The sequence below is a fragment of the Typopeltis vanoorti genome, chromosome 1 (genome assembly GCF_054136105.1).
Source record: "Typopeltis vanoorti isolate ZY-2024b chromosome 1, IOZ_Tvanoo_1.0, whole genome shotgun sequence".
Lineage (NCBI taxonomy): Eukaryota > Metazoa > Arthropoda > Arachnida > Uropygi > Thelyphonidae > Typopeltis > Typopeltis vanoorti.
In genome coordinates, this window is record NC_143549.1 from 26129822 (window position 1) to 26143613 (window position 13792).

The 13792-nt window shown below is 35.9% G+C and overlaps 1 protein-coding gene across 1 annotated transcript; it reads left to right on the plus strand.

Annotated features, from left to right (window-relative positions):
- Positions 1-12416: 12416 nt before the first annotated feature.
- On the plus strand, positions 12417-13067 carry LOC150109851 (protein CFDP2-like). Its single transcript, XM_090396329.1, has one exon. The coding sequence runs from the start codon at positions 12417-12419 to the stop codon at positions 13065-13067; it is 651 nt and encodes a 216-aa protein (XP_090252455.1).
- The last annotated feature ends 725 nt before the right edge of the window (positions 13068-13792 follow it).

Consider the following 13792-nt stretch of genomic DNA (forward strand, 5'->3'; position numbering starts at 1 on the left):
CCATATATGACGTCGCTGGACCTCCAAAAGGTCTTTGCTAACGTCTCCCTTCCTGCTTTCCTTCGAGCGCTGTCTATTGTTGGATATCCAGAACCCTTTCTTTCCTATGTTATGGAGCTATACTTGGGTAGCTCCATAACACCCGCAGTGCCGGGTGTTCGTCAGGGTGATCCTCTATCTCCCCTTTTCTTTAACTACATCATAGATGAGTTTTTTCATTCTCTTCCTAGCCATATAGGCTACTCTCTAGGCGCTTCTTCCTTTAATGCTATGGCCTTTGCGGACGATCTTATTCTCGTAGTCTCTACTAAGATAGGCTTGCAGGAACTCCTTGACCGGGCAATTGACTTCTTCTCTATTCGAGGCCTTTCTAATAATGTAGAGAAGTCCTGCTCTTTAGCTCTTGTCCCCTCTGGTTGTGACAAGAAGCTTAAGGTCGAGACTATAGAGTTTTCCCTACATGGGAGGCCGTTGCATGCTTTGACCATCCTGGAAGAGTGGAGATACCTCGGCATCATGTTCACCCCAAAGGGAAGGTCTTCTGTCCCTTCTATCCTAGAAGCTGGGATCGCTTCTTTGAGCAAAGCTCCTCTCAAGCCACAGCAAAGACTGTTTCTCCTTTCCCACTATCACCTACCTCCCTTTTACCACAAGTTGGTGCTTGGTAGGACATATATCTCGATACTGTCCCGAATGTACAGGGATATCCGTTCAGCTGTGAGATCATATCATGGCTCCGACTGCCGCCTGACACTCCTACTGCATATTTCCATGCGAGGGTGAAGGATGGTGGGCTTGGGGTTCCATCACTTAGATGGCTGATCCCACGCCTGCGACTGTCAAGAATTGCGCAGTTATAACTATCTTCTTACCCAATCTGCAGAGAGACTTTCTATAGCCCATTAATACAAGAAGACTTTAGGCGGGCTAAAGGCTAGTCCCATTATCAAGGTACTTTAATCGAGTCAGCACCCGCATAAAACAAGAGATGGGCATCTCTGTTGCACTATTCTGTAGATGGTGCTCCTTTAAAAGAGTCATATCTGGTGTCTCCCCCAGCATGACTGGGTAAGGGATGGCACCAGACTCCTCCCTAGGTTCGAGTATATTGACCTTATCAGGAGGAGGATCAATGCCTTGCAACTCGAGCCCGCACAGCTCGATGGGGTAGTGCCGACTCCAACTGTAGGGCTGGCTGCAATTACAGTGAGACATTTTCTCATATAAACCAGTGTTTCTTCCGCACCCATGGGGTCCGCGTGAGAAGGCATGATGCCGTGGTCTCCATTCTGAACAACCCCTTTAAGAACAAAGGTTGGGAGACTGCTGTGGAACCACATTATAGGACCTCCGCGGCTTTGCGTAAGCCAGACTTAGTGATTAAAAGAGATGGTGACGTTTGGGTAGTTGATGCCCAGGTGGTGGGAACAGGGCCCCCACTAGCCTATAGCCATAATAATAAAGTATCCTATTATAAAAATAATCTATCCTAGAAGCTGGGATCGCTTCTTTGAGCAAAGCTCCTCTCAAGCCACAGCAAAGACTCCGAGGTTTACCAGCGCCACCATCTCTTTACATGGCGTATGGAGTGCAGATAGTTATAAGGACTTAAAACAGCTTGGGCTTACGCAGAAGGATATAAAAGGTCTTTCCTTGAGGGCCCTACAGGGCACACTGGTGGCATGGCGTTACCACCAGAGAATGACTACCATGATAACTAGAACAGGCATAGAGTAAAACACTTGTAAAGGCATAGGCCTATATCAAGTCTGGACGTGATGTAAGGATAGTACTGCCCATAACCAGTACAAAGATTAATAAATAATAATAATAAAAAAAAAAGTGGTGTACCACAAGGATAAGTCCTTGGTCCACTGTTAGTTACCCTGTACAATAATGATATTGGGAAGGATTTTACAGGTGACATACAGCTATTTGCTGATGATGCAGATAGGTAGGGTAAGCAGGAATGCTGTACATTCTGCAAGTACTGATATGCAGTACTTGCAGAATGATTTTAATAGTCTGGAATTGTGGACATGGGAAAATGGATATCAGTTTAACATGAGTAAATGTAAAATCATGCATTTGTCATGATTAGATATCCAACGTCGTATTATATTCATGGGATTGAAACGGCAGCTCTCACCTGTGGTAGTCTTCATACAGAAGAGGAGTATTTCAATCTCGTCCATGCAGAGTCAAATAATCATTCATTCTGCAATTACCTCTTCATCACTGCTAAAGCGGTAATATACAGCTTCTACCTGAGGCATACACGACCAGACAGCACAGCAACTTCACAGAGAGAGGCAGCTGACCAACTCCTTGTAGCCTTCAAACAAAAGGTGAGAAGTCGGATCCTACACGAGTATCACCACCATAGGCAAAACAACACCTTAGATCTTTTCCACCAAGACTGGAATCCACGGAATCAACTCCTGGCTGAGCGGGCGACTGCATCATAGTCCACTTTCCAGCATAGAAGTGACATCATCCCCTCCCCCAAAGAAAGGGGGAAGAAGAATTGTTGTGCTTACTAGTGCGAAAATTAATCAGCTGCTCATGTAAATAGATAATATTGTCCTATAGTAACTGTTATGTTCTTCTACATGCATGTCAGATTTTATGTTCTTATACAGAATCATGTTAAAATAACTGTTAATGGCTTTAATCCAAAAAAAAAAAAAAATGTAATTCACCTTATAACTGACAGCGATGTAACATACCTCAACAAGAGTATGAGCATGTAACCGCTCTGCCTGACTGCAGAGAACTAAAAACCGGTTAATTCTGTATATAAGATTGTTATGTTTACAATAAAAATAAAATAAAAATATTCATGGGATTACGCTAGAAGAAAGAGATCAGGCGAGATATCTTGAAGTTGAAGTTCAGGGGCTATCTAGCAAGGATTGCAAATACAACTGAAAAGATAACTGCAATGCTGAAACGAACTTTCACATGTAAAGATAAGGATATCATTTTGCCTCTTTACAAGGCCTTGATAAGACCCCAGATTCTAAGATATTGGAGAGAGTGCAAAGGAGAGTGTTAAAAATTATATCAGGATTATGGAATACTGAGAATTTGTAGACTGCAGACACTAGCAAACAGGAGAAAGAGATCAGGGGTGATATGATTAAGACTTACAAACTTCTGAAGGGGCCGTACAGGATTTCAGTTGATGGAATTTTTCGTTTTATGGAGGGTGGTGAAAGGACAAGAGGGCACCCTTGGAAGATGAGAATGAATGCTGTCAAGAAAGGGTTGAGGACTAGATTTTTATTTCATAGGGTGGTACGTAATTAGAATGGACTACATTGGATATTATGTGTACAAATAGTGTGACTGAATTCAAAAATAGGTTGAAAGCTGGTGCTTTTAGTATGGACTCCCTCAATGAGTCCCTTACTCCTTGGAGACCTGTCTTAATAATAATAAGTCAATGTCCCGAACTTTGAAAATAGTTCAGTTGTTATGATGCTAGTTACGTTTATTTTATTTTATTTTTTTTTAATTAAATTTTTTTAAAAGTAATTGCATTTTGTACGCTTATCAGTCAAAAGCAATGTTTTCGATTGCTGTAGTCTTTCATACAATAATTCGCCCTTGGAATTAAGATTTTAAGCAATTGTCACCTATATTGATCGTCAATATTATTTCAAAAGTCGAATAGTGTTGTAGACAGTGTTACTTAATGTTTTTCTTACGTTTGTGTTATTCATAGAAAAAATTAATCAACTAAACAACCATTTGATCTTTAAATATAAGGAAAGAATTTCTTGCGATTTTTTCCCTAGCTACTTTAAATTCTTCGCAAAATAAAATTGTAAACATTAGCAGTATACAGAAAAGAAATGGCTTCTTGAACGATTTGTGAATTTCTACATCTTTGTAGAGTTAACAATTTCGTGTCATATTTGAGAGCTATTGAGAAATTAATTAGATGATTAAATGAATTGAAGCGCTTGAAATGAACTGCATTAAAAAATGGCGTTGACTGGGAAGATGTAGAGGTGACATTAATTTTTGCAAGAAAATATTTTGACGAAAAAGGAAGTTGTCAGACAGAGAACGAATTATTCAAGAAATTTCATAATTTTAGAAAAGATATGTATCAGCTGAAAAAAAATCAGGAATTAGAGCATAATGAAATGTACTTTATTTATTTATTTATTTGTCAGAAAAGTTTTGCACCGGATTGGCGAGAATAAAAATTAATCATCTTAGTCTAGAAACTTTAGTTTACATTCGAGATTACAGGTTTTTAGTAATATTGATGGACGAGAGATGGCGCCGCTGACTTGCTTATGGATGCAAGATCGCTGACATCATTGACATGTGATGTAATTCGTGTCTATATATATTACACTGCATACAATGTATCCTGAAATCCTGCGAGCGTATTTCTGAAGGCAAGCGAAATAAATAAATAAAGTGATCAAGTAAGCAGGTATCACTAAGTAGAGATTTAATTTTGCACGGAAAATGTGAAATGGCTTTTTTTTCTGTGCATTATTGAAAATAATTTTTATTTCATCTCATTTTCAGATTGATTTGAAGTCAGAGAACCCAAATTATGTTATAGAAACCGCTAATGATATGAAAAGTGACGGATATAACCTTCAAGAAAGCAATAATGTTAGAAAGGCGCAAAACAAGTTAGTGTAAGTTGCAGGAGAACACTTTGAAGAGCCACTTAAATCACTGAACCAACAATTAAACCTTAAATCACTGAAATCACTGAAGCAACAATTAAACCATATTTCATCTTCTCTTTGGTGTTAGGCTCAGTGGCCTGACATAGCCAAGTAACTTTGTTTCTTATAAGCCTGCAACAGCCTATTAGGGTTAATCCTATCTGCTTTGCTGGCTTAAAATGTTGCATTTATTTATTCTTCTGGCTCTTCATGTTTTGCTGGAAGAAAAAGTCGTCATTCTGAGAAGGAAAACTCTGTCTTATCCGTATGAAACCAGCTAACTCACTCTCGGTTGTAAAACCCTGATAAAATTTAGCACCCTAGGAGGGATTTGAACACAGGTCTTTCCAACCTTGTCAATATCCACTAAGCTATGGAAGCTATCAAAAATTAAATGAAAATTTTTAAAATGCTCCATTTAGATCAAGTTTCAGATAGCTGCTGTTATGTAAATTTTCACTAAAAAAAAGAAAGAAAATAAGAAAGAAAGAAAATTCCGAATTTAGGAAAGGAAAATAAAGTAATTTTTATCCCAACGTTTGTAAAACAGATCCAAATACGTGTTGTGATTATATTGCCTTTATTCCAATATAATAATGTATTGGAATAAAGGCTTCCATTCCATCTCTATACTGTTCAAAATTATTGTCTAGTATCCAAAGTGTCAAGGCATGCGAATGAAAGAAAAAAAAAACACATCATAAGTGGCTTGAAGTAAAAACTTCAGCATCAATCTCATCCAATAGTTAAGCCCACAATAATTAAAAAAAAAAACACTCATTAACAAAATTACGTCTGACTGAAATCGTCAGATGTAGAAAACTTGCTTCTTGCACAAATGCCGTTGAAAAGCAATTTTTGTTGATGTGTGCTCGCGCTTTTCTGTCACTCAGACAGAACAAATACATCAACTAAAGATAAAGCTGGTCATCTGGCACGTTCTTCTCCAACCACTGCATAGACAACCAAGACAGATAACCGCCAACTATTCTAGAAGTAATGCATTGTGTCTCCCCTGGCTTTCTTCCCGAAAGACCAGAAAGAATCTTGAATAGCCTGGATACCAAAAGCTTCGGTTCCTGACGGATCGAACCAGTTGTGCTCAAGGGAGGTACTCTTGAATTAACACCAGTGCTTATCATTCCTTTTCATCTCTACACTTATTATATTTAGCTCTCATCCAAAAGCAAGCCTGTACTAAGGAGATTCAAAAAAAAAAAATCATATCTGCAGTCAAACTATTGACCTACTGCTCTCACCTCGGTACTATGCAAAGTAATTGAGAAAGCCAACAGTCATCTTCTTCGACACTCAACTAAACAAAGACCACTACTGATTGTGTCAATCAAGATTCATAGTAAATCTCCTCCTCTGCCTCACCCATTTCTGAACATGGAATGGTTTAGATTTGGAAAAACATGTGCTGTTGCACTTGATATTTTCAATGAATCGGATAAGGTTTAGCCTCAAGAGATTCTCAGCAAATTTCTATTTTAGGATCTGCCTTCTAGTCACTTTTATGGATCGCTAACTTTCTCTCATCTTGTACACTGCATGTAATGGTGGAGAATGTTCTCCCTTCATATATTTCGATTAATGGATGTATTCCTCAGAGGTCTGTTATTTCACCCACACTCTTTCTCATATACATGAACAACTTCTCTCAATGACTGAAACTTTATCCATAGTTATATCAAATGATAATGCTCTCCATTCCTCCTACTCATAAGATAAATCTTGGAATGCTCAAATGTTACAAGCTTCAAGATCTTCTGCAAAGTGTCTTAAGCACTGTTTCCATACCATCATTCAATGAGGTGATGACAGACTAGTGACATCAGTATTTCCAAAACACAATTTTGTGTTTTGGAAATACTGATGAACCAATTTTTTTTTCTCGAAAAAAAAAATTGGTTATTTTTTCTTAGGACAGGCCCAACAGTCAAACCTGATCTCTCTTCTCAAACTGATACTTACTCGTAGCCTTTTCTGGCACAAACATATCGCCTCAATGGTTCTCAGCCCTAACTTGTCCAGCTATTAACCCTGTACAAATTCCAATTCCCAAAAACTTAGAATATTGCCCTCACATTTAGATGGTGCACTAAAATTTTCTCTGAATTTTTTTTGATGCAGTCTCCAAGAGGGCAGTTGAGTTAACTGCGACATTGCTCTCAACGACTCTGCAGCATCTGTCTCTTGGAGTGTTTGTACATCATGTCTCTTCTACAGAAATTTTCACGGACACTGTTCCGGATAAACGGTACCCGTGGTGTACTATATTTCTGTTCAACTCACAGTAACACGAGCTACGGCTGTCCGACATCTTTTAACTGTTACTTACCTGACCTACCAACTTGCTACTTCCATTAATACTTCATTCCATCTGCTCCGGAACGTCCTTTCCTATGTATTATATTATATATGACCTTACCTCTGGTCATAGTATTCCCTACGACCTCTGGTTCTTAAAAAGAACGTGCATACACGGACACTGTTATATATAAGTTTATTTTATTATTATTATTATTATTAAACTGACTTATTTCTTAATGTTATTATATCATATTATTTCTTATATTAATATTAATTAATTCTTTTCATAAATGTTTCCTAAAAATTATAAAAGTTTTCTTCATAAGCTTGCACAAAATCGTTTCTGTGAGATTAAAGAAATAAAGAATGGAATATTTCATTAATCTAACAATAATAATAATAATAATGATAACAACCACGTATATTCCTGAGGTGTTTCGTTAGTTTCTTTAGATATTAGCGTTTCATGTGTGGAGAAATGATTTTTTTTTCAGCTATGGCCAAATAACAGGTCCGTTGATAAAATAATTGATGCCTTGCAGGATATTAACTTCAAGTTCCCTTATAAACGGCACTGCATTTCCGCCCACATGTGGGACCGTACTTGGTGTAAATAACAAAGACCTTGGCTTCCTTAGCACATCAGTGGATCTTGCAGCTTTTAATAATAGGGTGGGATAGGAGGAAGACAGCGGAACAAGACTTGATTTAATCCAGGAACTTCATCTTCCTCTGAGTACTGGGTGTATTTTCAGAGCACAGTTTTCATATTAGCTAATAAGTTCACGAATTTGTGTTGGATATTTTCTTTTCAAACCATAGTTATACATTACAGCAGTGAGTTAACGTAGGTTAAGGACCATTAGGGAATGGAAACCCGATCTGACATGCTTAACTTTTTTTCTTTTTTTTTCTCGGCGTAGAGGCAATTAATGGGAAAAACAAACAACTCCGTCTGCGGAAACATCAAGTAAAATAGAAATAATTACAGACATCGGGCAGATGTTGTCTGTTTTTCATAAAGAATTTTACCACTGCTATGCAACTCATCGAACTATTCTTGTATTTTATAAATTAGTTATTGCGATGCCTTATGACTTAATATTCAAGTCCAAAGTTAATTAGTTACTTCTTTGTTCTTATTCACAGTGCCAACTATAAAAGTAGTTATTCCTTTTGGAAATAATTATAGTTATTTCTAACAAGAAATAACTACTGTTATTATTTCCGTTTGGAAATAACTATTCTACACTTTCTCTCATACTGTAGGATACATGAATCCCATGAATATCGTGCACATGAGGCCTCCATGTTTTCGCTACATTCACGCCGGAAATAGTTCAAACAAATGAACTTGTTCCGCCCTCGACATCGAGACAATCATCCCACTAGCAGTCCGACAGCACATCATTTACAACTGATGTCTTTGTTGGACAGCTTAATGTCGGACATAATTAAGTTTATTAATCAAATTCAATGCTTCACATAAAGTAATAATGGAAAACTAGGGTATAATTACGTTAGTTGTCCATTATTTTATTAAAATGAAAACGTTTACATTTACATTTAAACGTGTAATTCTCTAAACATGTTCCAATTACTAAGAGAGAACAACAGAAAATTTTCTCTAATTAAAATAAGCCGATTTACAAAACATAATTTGAAAGTGAACTGTTTCAAAAGTTTTAATTACAAATATTGATTATTATTATTCTTTTATTCACTTTACAGAGAACAAAGTCAAAGAGTAACAAGAAACATGTGACAGCATAATCAAAACTTATACTGGCAGGGGAGTCCAATTCGAGCGTTATCCAAAGGCCGGGAAATCGACACGATATCTTCGTAAAATGTGAGACGTCCTTAAAAGTGCCGTTTTCTGCAGTTGAGATGGTGTTATATCTGGGAGGCTTACCTTTTCCAGGTGTTTCATAAATGTCTTTGGTACTGCTACCACGCTCGTATGACAATTGGAACTGTTGTTGCCTTTTGTTGCAAATTCGTTTGATTTTCAATCTTCAGATCTCTATACATGTACTTGGTGAATTTTTCTTCCACTCTAGTATCTCTTAGTATTGCCACGTTGTCAATAAATCGCATAAAAGTTGCTGTTGTTCATACAGTGACATATTATGGTTCTAATCCAGTGGCGCACCCAGAGGGGGGAGGGCAAGGGGCCCGGGCACCCCCCCCCAAAGAAAAGGAAAAAACACTAGAAAAATTTCCAAAAATCTTTTCCTAATTAAAATTAATTTTTTTTTATTTATGTTGTGTGCTACTTATGAATTAGCGATCACTGCAGATGCTCAGTTATAGGTCGTATGCGATGTGTAGTGTGTATTCGCAAAACGTCTACTCAACTCGGCCTCCCCCCCAAAGGTTAAATCCTGAGTGCGCCACTGTTCTAATCTACCTGAATTTTAAAGTCTCATCATTCATCATACACAGTATTTGCATTTTCAGCATATATATATATATATATATATATATATTGTGTTCCCAAAAGGTTTTGCAAGTTGCGAAACCATATTTCCTACGCAAGAGCAAAATGTCTAACTTTTGCAATCTATCATGCATTTGTTTATAGGCTATTTGAGCAATCTTGCTTCGAGAACTAATCAGATAATACGTTGTTTCTTCTTTATCTCTACCCATTTGGCTTCTTCACCTTGATTGCTTTCGTTTGTAGTGTTTGTTCTTGAGCATCAATTATCAGACTTTCTATCTCTTTCTTGATGTTGTCCTGCTGAAGCCACTGCAAAGTTAAGCAGCTGTCATCTTTCCCTTCAATATCTTTCAATACTGACCATGGATTGCTCTATTTTTCCATCAATCTAATCGTTTTTGCAGTTTCTCTCTACTTATACTGCTTTTTTTTTAATCCCCTACACTCACTACTTTTCCTTGTAAGCTTCAGTTACATCTTTTTTTGTGTTTTCTTTCATTATCATTCAACGCGGGCTTTTCTGATATTCTTTACTTGCCTTGTAAAACTTCATATCTTCCATTTTTTCTGGCTCTGTACACTGTGTATAACCGATCCACTTCATTGCGAGGATGCAAGGCATGATTTATTGTTAATAATTTTTCGCGTTTTATGATCAAATGCATCCAAATCTATTTTTGTTCAGTCAATTATTTATACTGTGAATTTGATTACCGAAATGGCTGTTGCATATCATTTTGGAGTTTTTTTTTACACTTTTGAGATAATCAGAGCCTGTTTTCCTTCATGACTTTTGAATACAAAATGACTTCAGCCTCAAAAATTCTTATGTATTGGTAGGATTCAATTCATTCTTTGAGATGTTTTCCTTCCATCTGTAAATGTGATTCCATATTTCAGTGATCAAATTCCATTCAAATGTCTTAACCGAGATTCTGACTGTATTGAGCAGAGACTGACGCATTTTCTTGGATGATTTTCTGTATAGTTTAAGATCATCCATGTGTAACAAATGTGATGTTTTCCTGCTTGTTTTAATATGCGATGCTAGTTTCCTTTAGAATTAATATTAGAGGAATTATTGACAGAATGAACAAAATAATCATAATGAATCACTTTGGAAAATCCCTCTCTCGATATTCACTGCCCCCTGACTGTCTCCAAGTTTAGTTGGGTTTTCCACGTAGTTATAAAAGCTGCTAGGAATTTCCTGTCTTTACTCACTCCAAACATTTCTAGACATTTTATAATCTACTACTATTATTATCAAAAGCAGTGATTAATATAGAGGCGAGCTTGTTTATTACACATTACATTTTATTTATCATCATATTTATCGCTGATATATCGTAAAAATGGTTTTGTTTATTACAGGACTAGACAAACTATACAAAATCTTATTCACCACTCAAATGTTTTACTCGTTCAAGATCCATTTTTTAATTATATATGTCCCGATGAATCAATAGAAGTTCCACAAAATTCTAAACGTTTGTGAATGTTTTATTAATTTTGCTAGCAATTTTGCGAGTGAGCGCGCGTATTTGTCGAGCTCTATTTATAAGTCTGAGTTACTGTAACGAAATTTTGTTTCCAAATACAACAGAACAACGAAATGAAAAAAAAAAAGGATAAATATATGAGCATAGGTGCTAATGCTTAGAGCTACTTATAAGGAATGACACATTCTAAGAAAAATTTAAGGACTTTTGGAAATCTTCCAGATGAATTACGTCAAAAAAAAAGTTAGTCTTATCAGTTATCTTGAAGCTGCTGCATCTGTTCGTGATCCTTCTAGAAACGCCTCTAGAGTGTCAGCATGAGCATTAGTAGGTTAACGGGGACGGTACTCAATCTCCATCACTATTTGCTGCTTCATAGAAACTCTTTTTTCGTTATCACAATATCCTTAGCCATCCTGACTTCTTTGAAATAACAACCATTACACCTGCACAATCTGATAAGCTCCGTGAAAATATTTGCCACATAACAATTATGCCGTATACTGCAATAATTAAATAATAATGAGAATGTCAGGCAAACGGTTTCCGGAATAAGGTTCCGATAAACCTTCTAGCATGAATAAAATGCTGAGAATACACTATAAACTATAAATATTTCAGTCTTGGCATAATTCCAGCATAAATGAATGCACAACTGAAAATTGCCTAAAACAGACCAAATTGTATGCAATTCTACTTGATCAATGAGCAGTGAATGAATGTAATCTCTTAAGCCTCTTGATTATTTTCATAAAATTTGATACCAAAATACTTTTATATTAATCATTCTTAAATTTGCTTTACATTGCGCGATTTGATGTACCATTATTCTGTATTAAATATAGGTCATTTATATCTAAATAAATATAATTTAAACTCCACCATAGCCGGTCCCAAGCCCGGTTGAGGAAGGAGGAGGGTTTGGCAAAGGGCTAATTCCCCTTTCCAATAAAAACTAAATGATTATGGAAACTAAGAATCCTGAACAAACCATAATTGATGAAAGAAACAGAACTCTGCAAGACACTAGACAATGACTATCACAGTTGGGAAGTAAAAACAGCAAAAATGAAGTCTCAGAGTGAAAGCCTTTTAGAAGCTCTAAGATGGAAAAAGAGTCAACTGGTGTCACCAAAATACAGTTTAAAATTTGCAACATGGAATGCAAGAACCTCATACGAAACTGGAAAAACAAGACAGGTTATCTCAGAAATGGATACTTATAATATAAACATCTTGGAAATTAGTGAACTCAGATGGATGGTTTTGGACAGATGGTAACTGGAGATAAATATACAGTCCTATATACTGTGATCATTAAAACAGACACATAAAAGGAGTAGTACTAATATACTAAATAAAAAAGCTAAAATTTGCCTTATTGAACGGGAACCAGTAAATGGAACCAGTAAAATAATTACTGCATGTTTTAATTCAACATAAGTCAAAATGTCAATAATACAAATTTATGCACATACAAATGATGCTGATGATAAGAAAAAGGGAAAAAATTATGAACAACTGCAAAAAGTAATAGATAAAATACCCAAACATGACATTCTTATTATGATGGGAGATTTTAAAAAAATTGGAAGAAAAACTCAAGACAGTTATAAAGCAATAGAAAAAGAAGCTTCCGGTAGAATAAATCAATATGGTGAAAGATTAATAGAATTTTGCGAGATAAACGACCTAATAGTTGAAGGTAACCTTTTTAAACACAAAGATATCCATAAAATTACTTGGACTTCCCATGATGGCAAAACCAGAAATCAAATTGATCACATAATAATAAATGGGAAACACAGAAGATCACTTCCGGATGTGAAGGCAAGAAGAGGAGTAGATATTGGGTTAGATAATTTCTTAGTACTAAGATTAAACTCCAAACTAAGATTAAAACTTAAAGCAAATAAAACAAACGAAACTAAGAATAGAAACAGATATCATATAGCAAAACTAAATAACAAAGAAATAAAAGAACAGTTCATCACATCAATTAAAAACAGATTCACAAAACTGGAGCAAATGGATGAAGAAGAAAATGACTGTCAAAAAATAGTAAGTGATAAATGGAAAAGAGTTCCAGGATGCTTATAATGACTATGCTAAAGAACATTTAATGTTGACTCGAGGAAAAGAAAAATAAACAAAGAATGGATAACACAAAAAACTGGAATTTAATTACGGAAAGGAAAGGAAATAAATAAAAATACTACGAGAAAGCACAAAGTCCGAAAGGCTTTAACAAATATATAAAGAAAAATATACTTCGATTGACAAAGAAGTAGAGAAATCAGCTAGAATAGACAACAGGTCTCACATAGAAAACCTGGCAATGGAGGTGCAGAGAGCAGCAGACATGGGACAACTTAATACAGCATATGAAATAACGAGAAAATTGTCTGGAAAGAAAAAGGAATTGGAAACTTGCGTAAAGGATTAAAAAAAAGGAGAGTTGTTAACAAAGGAACAGGAAGTAAAAGATCGCTGGAAACAGTATTTTAGTGAAACTTTGAATGTAACAGAAAATGGTGACAAAGTTGATACACAAGAATTTCTAAAACAATTAAAACGGGAAGAACGACATAAACTAAATTGATAAAAAAAAATGATTAAAAAATCATCCGAAATGAACGCGATAAAGAAACAAAAGTCCGGAAAAGTATGTGAAAATGAGAGCATATACATTGAATTTACTAAAAATAGATAAAGGTACTGCTGTAAACGAATTAACTAAACTATACAATCTAATTCTAGAAATTGAGAAATACCAGATCACTGGAAGGAAGGAAGCAGTGATAGTGAAAATACCAAAACAAGAA

What these genes read in the sequence shown, in the direction of transcription:
- LOC150109851 (XM_090396329.1), top strand. Translation starts at nt 12,417, where the DNA reads ATGTCAATAATACAAATTTATGCACATACAAATGATGCTGATGATAAG.